The 12,433-nt window shown below is 48.6% G+C and overlaps 1 protein-coding gene across 1 annotated transcript in view; it reads left to right on the top strand.

Moving 5' to 3' along the window:
* The first annotated feature begins 1,024 nt into the window (after positions 1-1,024).
* The window catches only part of ZNRF3 (zinc and ring finger 3), an 87,223-nt gene continuing 75,814 nt past the window's right edge, over positions 1,025-12,433 (top strand). Inside the window, exon 1 of the mRNA XM_063351258.1 lies at positions 1,025-1,460. Coding sequence (XP_063207328.1) covers positions 1,224-1,460 — 237 coding nt within the window. The 5' untranslated portion in view covers positions 1,025-1,223. The remainder of the gene's footprint in view (positions 1,461-12,433) is intronic.

The raw sequence follows: 12,433 nt of genomic DNA, 5'->3' as shown, positions 1-12,433 counted from the left end.
CTGTGTCACGGTAAGGATGCCGCTACCTGGTCTTCAGTTGTAACAAAGTGTATTTAGGACAAGAGCTGGCAATTTGTAGACCCTAGTATTATTCTTTCCGCCAATGGTTTAGGGACTGCCCCCAGAGCTGGACTTTGCTTCCAAACATTGTGCTTCATAACCAACAGGGGATCTCACACCAGTTTGTCTAATCCCCCTTGTAACTGATTTATAATTTAAGGCTCTGTAACATCATGTGTTTCACAACTGAGTTGTACGTACTTTTAGAGGAAAACTGTACCACGGGCCACCGTCCAGTTCTCGTAGTGTGGGACTGACATAAGCAGCACCACCCGGCTCCTCTTCCACATCGCCCGCGGGGGTTCCATGGACTCGCACTGACGGAGGAGGCAAAGGGCCGGGGTTACCCACTCTCCTCTAGCAGAGGGAACTGCAGAGCAGTGAGCGGGGGGAGCGGGACCTGCCACTGCAGCCCTACACCCCGATGAGGAGCCCCTCGGGCGCTGCCAGTCCGCCGGAGATGGCGAGCGCTGTGGGGCCGCCCTGCACAGCCCAGGGCGAGCGGCGTCCCCCAGCGGGAACCGGGGACTTGGGTTCGTGAGGCCTCGCCGGCACCTGGCTCCTGCCCGGGGCCGTGCCCCGCCGGCCGGACTGAGTCCAGCGCCCCCGGGGCTCCGCGCCCAGCGCCCTGAGCCGGCCCGCTGCAGCCCCCGCCGCCCGGGCAGGCCGAGGCGGGCAGGGCCCCGACGGACGCGGGCCCGGGCGTGCGCCGCAGGCCCGGCCGGGCGGGAGGGAGGGAGGGAGGGAGGCCCGACCGCCGGCAGGGCCTTTCCCCGGGCGCCGCGCCGCTCTCCCCCGCCCGCTCCCGGGGCTCCGGCGGCGCCCGGGGCCGGCAGTCGGCGGTGCCGGGCGGGCGGTGTGTGCGTCGGGGGAAGGCGGGCGGGAGGCGGGCGGGGGGAGCGGGTCAGCGCGGCGGAGGGCGGGGATAACCCCGCGGTGGCCGTCACGTGGAGCAGATGAAAGGGAAGCGGCTTGGCAGGGCGGAGAGCAGCCGGGGCGAGGGACGGGGAGCGCGGGGCAGGCGGCGGCGAGGAGCGGGGCGGCGGGGGCTGCTGCCATGGGGCGCTGACCCACCCGGGACCCCGTCCCCGGAGCTGGAGCCGCTCGGGAGCCATGTGCGGCGGCGGCGGGGCGCCGCTCCCCCCGCCCGCCCCCGCCGAGCGATGAGGGGCTGCGGGGCCGGCGCGGGGCTGGCCGTGCCGCTGCCGCCGCTGCTGGGGCTGCTGCTGCTGCTGCTGGCGGCGGCGCCGGGCGCGGCGCTGGGCAAGGAGACGGCGTTCGTGGAGGTGGTGCTCTTCGAGTCCAGCCCCAGCGGCGACTACACCACCTACACCACCGGGCTGCAGGGCCGCTTCTCCCGCGCGGGGGCCACGCTGAGCGCCGAGGGCGAGATCGTGCAGGTGAGGCGACCGGCCCGGGGGGAAGGGGGGTGTGTGTGTGGGGCGGGGGGGGAAGCCGCGCCGGCCCCAAGATGGCTCCGCCGGCCCGGCCGCCCCGTCACCTGGCGGCACAAAGCCCGGGCCGGGCCGGGCCGGGCCCCGCCGCCCCACGTGCGCCGCGCGGCCTGGGGGCGCCGCCGCCGCGGTGACAGATGCGCGGCCGCGCACAAAGGCCCCGGTGTGGCCCCCGCCGGGCCTTGGCCCCCCTCGCCCGACCTCGCTGCCTTTGACAGCCGGCGGCGGGGCCGAGCAGCGCGGGGCCGCGGGCCGCCTTCCGCGGGCGCGGCGGGGAGGGGAGGGGAGGCTGCGCTCCGCGGGGGCGCGGGGGGCCGCCGCCTTGGTCGCCGAGTCCCACCTCCCCCCCCCCCACCCCCCGCCCCGACGGCCGTCACCGCGGGGGAGCCCCGCGTGGAATCCCGCGGGAACGCCGGGCGTGGGGACGGTCCCCGGGGCCCCCCGGCCCCCGCCGTGTCCCCGGTGTCCTCGTCCCCGCATCCCCCCGCACGCCGCCCTCCGCAGAGCTGCTCCTCCTCCTCCTCCCTCCTCCTTCTCCTCCTCCGGCGCTTGGAGCGGATTTTAATCGCCTCTTTCCACCGCTCGGAACTTCTCACGCCGCTCTTGGCTCCCTCGCCAGAGAAATAATTTTTTTTTTTCTTTTGTATTTATCTGAAGGCGGCCATTCTTTACTCTGTTTGAAACTCTTGAAGTGCTTATCTAATTCCTTTGTAGTCGCTTGTAATTGTTGACTTTATTTTTTTTTTTCCCCTTTGGCTAAGTAAAGAAAAGTGACTTGAATGGTGTTTTAATAAGTTTGACTGTTAAGCAATTGCCAATAGCAATCCTTATTTCTCATTAACGGCTGTGGAGTTTGTTTGCTTGAGTTCCATATATGTATGCATACGTACACTATATATATATAACTTTTGAAAAGCTAACGGTGGCAACTAAGCTCTGAAAACAACTGGTAGAGCTCTACAAGCACACATACATTACTATCAAAATAACCCCTTATTTTTTCTGCTTTTGAGTGCTTGTTATCTCAACACAGTTTCAGCTGGGAGGGTTTCTGACGGAAGTTCTCTTGCAGGCAGAAGAGCTGTGAGGACAGGCTGCTGATATACAGGCTATTGGTTAGTCTTCCAAAGAAGAGAGGGACGGACCAAAGAATTTGTATTTCTGGCATTTTTAGAAAAGGTGGTGCTGGTAGGGGCTGCAACAGACACTGATGTTTTCTGACCTTTTGGTGCATTATCAAGCAGTAGGTGTAAGAGCTAATGCTGTGTCTTTGGGGATAACGAGAGGCTCTGAAGTTTCTTTTTGTGTCAGGTGTTAAGAGCAGAATAGAGGCTGTTTACTTGAGGTCGTACTTTCTGTGAGATTGTAAGGGAAAGTGGAGAAAAAAACATATTATTTGGTTAATACTTAGATTTGCATAACTTGAAACAAATGTATTAAATGGACTTTTGTAGGCCTTGTTGTGTATAACATCAACCGGCTGCTTCCTCTTTGTACCTGAATAGACAGGTCCCAAATAGGAAAGGCTGCAGGAAAAGCCAATTACGGGGGAAATCTCTTACAGCCATTTATCACTCAAAAAGTGTTTTACTTATTAATCTGTACGTACACAAGGTAACATACATCATGAACAGGCTATTTTGTTTTCTCGAGGTGCCGTGTGCGCCTTTTTTTTCTTTCCAGAGAGGAGAATATGGCAGACATTGCTCCCGAGCAGCTAGACTGAGTGCTATCAGTTGTATTTTCGCTGCTGAGATTTTAGATGACATGTAGCATCTTTTGTCAGTGTCACGCTTCCTTCATCTCCTGAAAGTGAGTTTTTGCAGAGCCAAAATTTAGAAAGATTTTCACAGCGTTGTCTTGCCTCCCTTTTTTCAGCTAGGTGGTATATTTATGGAACTGTATGAATCTGCTGTTCTGGATCATCATTTAAAGCTCACTGGGAGATTTAGAAAAGGATCGTGAAGCTGATGCCAGTAAGAACCTGTTCGGCAGTAGCTGGTGGAGCATCAGTCAGTGGAGCAAGCTCTGCTTGGCCCCAACCACCTTGTCAGCGCACACAGCTCTTTCAAGATTAAGATGCGTTTTTCTTTCAAATGAAATGTTAGAAATTCTTGAAAATCAGGCACACATTAAAGAATGGATCAAAGGAATTGTGGTTTTGGGACTACACAAAGACTTACTTTTGTTTATGTTAATAGCATCAATTACTCGTTGGTCTTGAAAGTCTGAACAACAACAACAACAAAAAAAAACCTGAAGAAACAATGCACTTTCAGCTTTTGATAGGTCATACATTCTCTCCTAAACTGGTTATTGGTCAGATTCCTATCCAGCAGTGGCATGCTATTATATTGTTTCTCATGTTATTGTGAACAAGTCTTATTAGGGTCAAGTGTCTACCAGAATAACTCTTCAGAGAGATGAAATGTTCGTATGTCTTCTTTCATGTGGCCACAGCTTGTATTCGGCAAACTCATCCTTAGGTTGCTGTGTCAGCTGGTCCTCAAACTGCCCAAAGGCCTCACCACCGCCCCGGTGCCTGGCACACTAGAGTATTATGTGTTTCTTGGGGCAATATCCCGGCCATTAGTATATTGAGATTGGAAATGGAAAACGCCTGATTAGAGAGCAATTGTGAAAACAAGACTTTGTTGAAACCTCCAAAATGATATTTTGCTTTAAAACAAATGATGACTGGTGAACTCCTTATGGTTGAAACTTCTTGTAGCATTCAGCCCAAAAGCTCAGCTGTAGTTCTCTGTCAAACTAGATGCTACGTGGCCACAGAGTTACACTGCTAGGGCAAGAAGCATTGCTGATTTGACCAGCAGTGGCTTTTTTTTTTTTTTCCCTCTCAGAGTTGGATTATGTATCTTAATTCTATTTGCTCTTGGCAAGAAGCTGTTCCAGTTGCTTATTCCGCTTGATAGCAAAGGTGTGGAGCATCAAATGCTGTGTTTCTTAGACAGTTGTGGTCATGGCACTGCTCAGGTGAGGTGCTGGGAAAAGAGGATGGAATGTAATGTTTGTTTTAGACTGCATTAAAAATTCTGACATGTCAAAAACTTTAAACGATGCACATTCATCACTGTTAATTCTCTCCCTTAGTCTTTCTTTTTGCTATTCCTGCCTTAGATACACTGCTGAACACAGCAATATTGGTGGGTTACCAATATGTACAATTTTGAAGAGAAGCAGCGTGGAGGAGAGATTCAGAAATACTATGCCTGCTTTTTCTTGTGCGATAAAAGTTTGGGTTTTGGTTGGTTTGTTTCTGCTTGGAAGCCTCGGTAGGGGAATAATAACTTTTTGTGGCCATTGAACTGGAGCGATGTGTGGATTACGGAGTAATCTCCAGTTGCATGTGTTTTCCTGTGCTCAAAAGGTGACAGTTTGGGGACAACAAGCATAACTCGGTGCTTTAAGTTCCAGGAAGGAAAGAGAAGAGGGACGCTTCCCAAGTTTTTGCATGGCTGTTCCTTGTATTGATGATATTGCCCGTTGCCTTTCTCCTGCAGAAGATGGGGGGGATTAGAACTGGAGCGCAAGACTGCGCCCCCGTGTTCCTTCCTTCTGTCTCCCTCCCACCCCTTAGTCACTCGAATAGCTTTGAACTTTTCCTCTGTTTTCTCAAAATGCCAAAGTTGCTGAAGACTGTAAACTTCTGTGGGGTAGGCTTCACACTCTGAAGCACTGACAGAGTTTTCAATGGTGTTGAAAGAGCAGAGACTTGAAGCAACGGTGCAGATACATAGATGTCTGGCACTGATCAGAGGAGGCTGAGTCAGGGGAATGTTTGTGTCCTTTGAGAATGGAAAGCAAAAATGTGTATTTTTTTTTTTGGTTGCTTTATGAACAGGCAGGTTAAGTTTCTTCTTGCTTGAGTTGAGTGCCTGAAGGCCATTCAAATTGAGGAAATGGAATTATTTGTGGCTTTGAGTCACGGTCTTGTTGGATGTTTTCTTTGCTAGTTACCCTCTTAGAATATGAAGACACCTGTGATTGGGTTTGTGTTAGTTTCCATACCTTAACTGTATACCTGTGGTTTACAGTAATGATCCTGAGGACATCAGGGGTCGTACATTTCTCTGGTAAAACTGAGTTCCTAGTACCAGTTTAGGGGGCTTCAGCTTTGCTTTGTCGTTGTGTCCTTGGAGTGAAGTACCTTGGAGTTGAGTCGTCACTGGAACATGGCACTTTCATTCTGAGAGAAAACAAAGAGCTGATGCCTCGTGGATGCCGAGAATGGCACGGGGAGAAGGGCTCTCCAGCTTCGCCATGTCTCTCTGTTTTGGTACCAAGACAGGAGACCTGGGACGTGTCTGTCCTGTTTGTGTGAGTAGTGGTGCTGGGTTATAGGTTTTGTCCTCTCTGACCTTCGGTCTTTGATGTTATGACCAGATGCTCACAACTGGCAAATGTTGTGAGGCCAGTGAGAACAGTCATCTCTGAGATGTGCGTCTTCAGCTCTGGAATCTGAGCTCTGTCCTGCTCGAGCCCGCATCCGAGCTGCTGTCGGGCAGAGCCGTCAGTCCCATCACCACTCCGAAGGCCTGCCGAAAGCTAAGGAGCTTGTGTTAAACAGATAACGAGGCTGGATCATGAATGGAAGAGACTTAATTGCTGCTGTCTTAAAAAATAAATTAAAAATCTGACCTTTCACAGTGCTTACTCCCTATTTTAAATTTATTTTATATATTATTTTAATAATGGCAAGTCACTGACGGCTCGTTTTTGGTTATAACAGCATCAGGTGTGTGTCTGTTGTTAGTGAGTGGTGAGTAACTTCTATACTTGTTTCTTTGCTTTGTGGATCAGAAACTTTGTCTAATCTAAACTTCAGTTTTTCTGCTGTTTTCTGGTTATCATTGGGTTTAGACTTGACTGTCCAGCTGGTAGGAACAAGACGCTTCTATATGACAGCCTTGGTCTGTGCATGGAATAGCAATATATTTTACAAGCTTTGGTTGTGCGTTTTCCAAAATCTCAGTTCTTCCAAGCGTACGTGCAGGTTTTGAAACCTGAACTGGAGGTTTCGGTTTGTTCTGTGAGCTGGCAGGGCTCGTCAGCCCTCGCTGTTACGGGAGAGAGTTGGGACCTGAAAAATGCAGGTTTAGTCCTGTGGACAGCAGGCTCCTCTTCTGGAGCTTCTGCGGTGTGCTGTGCCCGGTCTGAGCTTGATCGCTGCTTGTTCTTCGGCAGTTTCTGACGGAAGAATGGAGACTGCTCATGCCTGGAGTTGCCTGGCTTCTCTCAGGGCTGGGGTCCCCATCTCCATCGCTGCCGGTAGCGAGCTTCTCATGCTGTGGAAGGAAGGTGTTTTCCATGGGAGTGCAACAGGTGACTCCAGGTCTGGGTCCCCTCCAGGAGAAGGCCAAGATGATAAAGGAAGCGTAATTCGCATTTGAAGTAAGGGATTGTTGAGGTAAAGACTTGCAGTTATTGTGCCTGGACAGCCTTTGTAGAGTGAGTAAGGCAGAAGCAGCTTGTTTGCAGAGGAGGAATTGTTCTGCGCTTGATCTCAGATTAGATTAATCCAGCTGTTTCCCAGTTTCCATTCCTCCCCTCTGGTTTCTTAAGTTTCAGTCATGCTTTGGTCCCTCGTGTACTGCGGTGTGGGGTAGTACATGGGGGGTGCTGAAGAAGCCCATCAAAGTGTTTTGTGTAGGTCGTTTGTCCTCTGGCAGCGGCCGCCGTCTCCACACTGAGCTCCAGCCCAGCCACATCACCACCGCTCCGCTTCGCAAGAAGCGTGAGAACCAAAGCTCTCATCGTCTTCCGAAGGCAGTACCATAAATACGGATCCTTATTTTTTATTAATTCTTTGGTGCTGCAATATCCAAGATGTCTCTTGTCACGGTGGTGAAAGGACTTGGTAACTCCTCCTGTGCTGGCTATCGGCTGTTGTGTCACATCCACGTGCAATGTAGTGCTCTGCTTTGAGAGTCCTGCGCTTGTGCCACTCTGTTAAGGTCCACTGCGATGCAGTAAGAGAATTTAAGGGGGGGATCAGAGATTGTGGTGAGAAGGGGCATTTACTTGGCTGCTTGATCCTTCTGCAGAACATCCTTCTCCTTCCATTGGATGGTTTCATGGCGTCTTTCATATCTTACGTAAAAAGAAACACCTTATGAAAACAGTTAATATAAACCCAAAAATTCATGGAATTTTAAGGGCTAGTAGATCATATTTACTTAGTTAAAAACTTTGGACTTTCAAGCTTTAGACTATTACAATACATTATAATGTATTAGTGGCGTGTTCAGGGCACCTGTGCAAGCTGTTTCTAAGTGAGTCTAAGGCAATAACAAACAAATATTTCTAGGCATTACTGCAAGGGAGAGGGCTGTTCAGAGGATAAGGTACCAAATTTGGTGATGGGTTACTGGTTTTGGAGGAAGCTCCAGTGCCCGTGGTATTTGCACAGAGTTGCAGCAACTGGAATCCTTCTACCAGAGCCTTGTCAGCACGTGGAACGGGAGCGTCCCTTGAGGAGAAGGTGGGAGGCAGCGTGTAAGAAAACGAGGTAAAAGATATCTAAGTATGGAGGAGAAGGTACAATGGAAAGAGCAAAAAAAACCCCACTAATGTGACCTATTTATAGGAATAAGAATAAAGTAGGTTAAGAAAGCGAATAGAAGCAGAAACCTTTCAGCGCTGGGTCTTGTACTCGGGCCAGAAGCGCGGTTTCTGCTTGCATCCAAACAAAGGGGGGGAATCGAGTTGGGGGGAAAAATAGTTTGTGAGAGTTCAGGTAACTTTTCTGTGTAGTCTGTAAGTTTAGTTAAACCTCTGCACAGACACTGAAAACCTTGCCCTTGCTGGCAGGATGCTGACCGCCTCCTTTTCCATGGACTCCTGTTGCTTGTTCGGGAGGTGGAACTAGGAGGAAATCCCAGAGAGGAGTGGCGCTCAAAAATTGTCAAACATGGAGCCATTTGGAGAACTCTTTTTTTTTTTTTTTTTTTTTTCATTTATATATATGTGTGTTGAGACTGGACGTATGTGACTATAATGGTTTAAATATAATTACAGCCTGCTTTGCAGCATTACTGGCACTCGTGGCCGGCCGTGCCCCACGGATAGAGTTGGCACTTGCTCTCCCTGAGCTGCGCTGGTGGATGTGATTATGGGACAGGGTAACTTCCTTTTAATTGCTTTGCTTAGTGAAGGGCTCCCAAAATGACTCCAGGTGAAGCATGTAGAGGTCATGATTTGGTGTGGCACAACTTGGTGAGAAAGAAACGCAGGCAGCTTTGCTGCGAGCAGATCTTATAGGAAAGTCTTGAGTAGTTGTATAAAACCATTGATTAGCATACATAGTAATTTTCTTCCAGTTTATACCATCTTGTGGTGGAGCGTGTATTTAAAAATGCTCCCTTTTTTTTTTATTACAGTCTTCTAGTCCTTGTTTTGGAATTTCAAAGTGAGGCCCTTCTGGACCAAAATAGCTTTCATAAACATAGTTTTCCAAAGTGTGAATGCTTTCAAGAGGCCAGCATCGTACTGGTTAAGGAAAGGTAAGATCTGGAGGCAGTAATCTGCTGTGTGTTCTACTCGGTGATGAGAGTGCTACGTGCATTTGCATTAATACACTTAGTACGTTAGAAGCACTCAATTTAGGAAGTATTAACTCGTACGTACTATCTCTTCACTTGGGCATCTGCACTTCAGTATTCAAATGTGGTCAGACCAGAGCTTGTGGTGCCTACGTATGAAAACAGAATGAACACGAGTTGAATGCCTGGCCTTATTTCTCATGTTTCCTGGCTTGAAGGGAGAGCCCTTCTCATTAAAGGAGATTGGCAAAAGAAAAAGAGATTGTTTAAAAAACAAAGACATGTTTTGAAATTGCTACAACAGCAACAGAAGATTCATGTAAAAAAATAAATATTTATTTTTCTGCATTTTTCTTGACTGCTTGATGCTTGAACCAGAGGTGACCAGGGGAGTGTGATCTTGCGGATGCCTGGTGGAGACTGCCAAAAATTGCACTTTACCGCACTTCTCCCATTGGCGGAGCTGCACTTGCGTTAGGATTGAGTAGCAGTGCTCAGGAAAATAGGGTTCTGGTGGCTTAGGGTGTCCTCTTCACAGTGACGAATTGCTTTCATTCATTTTTTTTAATTTCCTTTTCATGCTGCTTTAAAAGACTTTTGTTGTTGCACTTGGCTTTAAGATGAAAAGCCAGTTTACAAAGGTTGATTAGGTGCCTGTTATGTTCCAGACACAAGTACACCCTTAAATATGTAGCTTAATATATGCAGACTCTCTAGGCTTCCCAGACTCGTGTTACTCTGTGCATTAATATAAGGATTTTAGTTGTTTTCTAAAGCTGCTGGCCCGCTTAAGGTTTCTGTTGGTTTTCTTGAGCTTAAGCTGTTTTATTATTTTGCATCATTTTTCAAGAGTAAAGCGAACTGAAGAATCAGTGAGGAGGTGACTGGCCTGACAAAGAACTGAGGGGCATATTTTAGAGTCTGCAGTCATGGTTTGAGGACAACTGTTTAATTAGCTGTACAGGCATGCATGTTGCAAGTACGTGCCTCCTACTGTGAATTTATTGCATGTGCTTGGTAAGCAACTTTCAAATGCTTCTGATTGTAGTGTTTGAAAAATTGCTTTTAATTCAGGAAAGACCCTAGTTTGTGCCAAGATCTGTTTTCCTACTTTGAGGCTTTTGATGCTTGTGTGCTTAAAAAAAAAAAAAACACACACAAAAAAACCCCAAAAAACACACACAATAAAAAGTGTATTAAGCGTGGGTGGGAAAAATCCTTCTCCTCTGTGTCTCTCTTTATCCGTTTCCCCCCACCCCGCCAAGCAGAAGAGACTCTAACCAAACTTTCCATTCAGTTCACCTTTGGAACTGAAAGTTTCCGCCCTTAAACAGTCCGCTTTGATGACAGATTAAGAAAAGTGGATTTGGAGGACGGTCTTGGAATTGTGGAAGGCATTCTGTTCGTTTTTAGACACTGGTGGGTCAGTTCTGAAGTTCTGTAGTTCATGGAGAAGAACCCCTTTTAAAGGCTGTGATTTTTTAAAAAATTTTGTTTAAAAATCTTTTTCCCCTGGAAGATTTATAGATGTGACTTCTTGCTTGTGCCAGGCTAAATGGTGACACTTGCAATTGAGCCTTGATAGGTTTTACCTTAATCACAACAACAATAATAATAATATCGGTATCTCACAGATAAAACGTTAATGTTATATATGTATATATAGCGTGCCAGTTGTGCACACTAATGCTGTCTATTCTTGCTGCACTGAAGTTCTGCCCGTCCTTGCTGGCTTTGGAGATCAGGGCGGAGGTGGGGTACGCGGTGTAGCAGTGCTGCCCTTTCCTTGGGCGGATTGGGGTTTCTCCTGAGGCAGTCCCCAAAGGGGGGGTGTGCTGTAACGGGAAAGCGCATGGGTTCCCGTTGCAGTGTTGTATTTTACAAGGTCCAGCACGCTTTCTCGTACCAGTTTTGTATTTATTTAGGAGCCCTTTGCAGCAGATGCCGTTTCGCGTGCTGTGAGGGTAAAGGGGAGGCGAACGCTTTCTGGTTGGGATGCCAAGCTGGCAGATGTCCTGGATGATGCGCAGCAAGGCTGGGAGCGAGAAATGAACCCGTGAAACAGAGCCAGGAGATGCTACCGAGTTCAGTATTTAATAGGAGCCAAGGGCTGGAGACCTCTTTTTGCTCAGAGGCAAGGTATCCCCAGTCTGCTAGCTGGCAGTGGTTTGCCTGTTTAAAAGATACTATCTTTTGCATCCCAAAACTGCGTCTGAGGAAAAGACATTGCGGAGTAGCTGATGCAAAAGAACTCCGAAGGTGTGATCTTGTTTGGGTTTTTCGCTGTTTTCTTTGAGAAAGCTGTGCTGCCAGAGTTCCCCCTCCCCCCCCACCTTTGTGATAATCTTTGTAGGCTTTGATACTGGGAATTTACGGAGATTTTTCTCCAGTGAAATAACAGGGTTGCAGTTGCAGATTGGGATAAATTTCTCAACCGTGCATATTTTGTTTATGTTCAGCTGCCACCAGGAGCTGAATCTTCTCAAATAACAGAAGTCAAAGCAAGTGATCCGGTCTCCTTTTGTCTACCCCTCTTGTTCTTTAGGCAACTATGGGAAGATGAAGGTCTGAAATCTCTTGGGACAGCTTTAGTATTAAACATAGGTCCCTGGTGTGGAATAGTCATACAAAACGTATGTACACCTGTGTGTATGTGTGCAGTATGATTAAATTAAAGTTACACCAAGACAAAACCAACAGAATCTTTGCTGGTTTTGAAGACGGCGTAAGTGTTTGTTTCAGGGGCTTGGATAGGAGCGGTCCTTGAGCTGGGAGACATCCCAGCTGTGGAGGTACACGGGAAGAAACTACCGTCCTTGTCAGTAAAAGGGCTGAAGTGTCCTGAAAGAGTTAAGCTCTAATTAGCTCACTCGTAAGGTATTTAATATCCTTACTAAACTCAACTGCTGGCTTGCTTTCCGCCCCCCCCCCCTTCTTATGGTGAATAAAATTTCTTGAAGAGCTGAGCCTCTGCCTCTCAGATCAGAGGCTCACATGTTGAAGCTGGCAGTGCTAGAGGCTAGTTCCTATCTGTGTGACAGCATTTTTAATTTAACAGGACCGGCTTTGATGTTCTCGAATATTTATAGCAGCTTCAGATCACTCCAGTGTGTATTCTTTTTAACTGGAGCAGAAGTTCCTCCTCACACAATGAAATTTCTTTCCCTCTGTTTACTCTCGGGTCCCATTTGGAGTCGCAGTCATCGGAGTGGTTTTATGTTACAAAAATACTGCTTAAATACTTACTTGTGGGAGGAACTGCTGGATTTCCTTTCGAGTTTGTGCAGCTCGGGGGTAGCCCGGTTGCTGCATCTCAGCTCCTTGTTTGAGCTTCTCTACAGACAGCGTAGGAGAGAC

The sequence above is a fragment of the Chroicocephalus ridibundus genome, chromosome 13 (assembly GCF_963924245.1).
Source record: "Chroicocephalus ridibundus chromosome 13, bChrRid1.1, whole genome shotgun sequence".
In the NCBI taxonomy this organism is placed as follows: Eukaryota; Metazoa; Chordata; class Aves; order Charadriiformes; family Laridae; genus Chroicocephalus; species Chroicocephalus ridibundus.
This window is presented reverse-complemented; position numbering and strand designations above follow the sequence as displayed.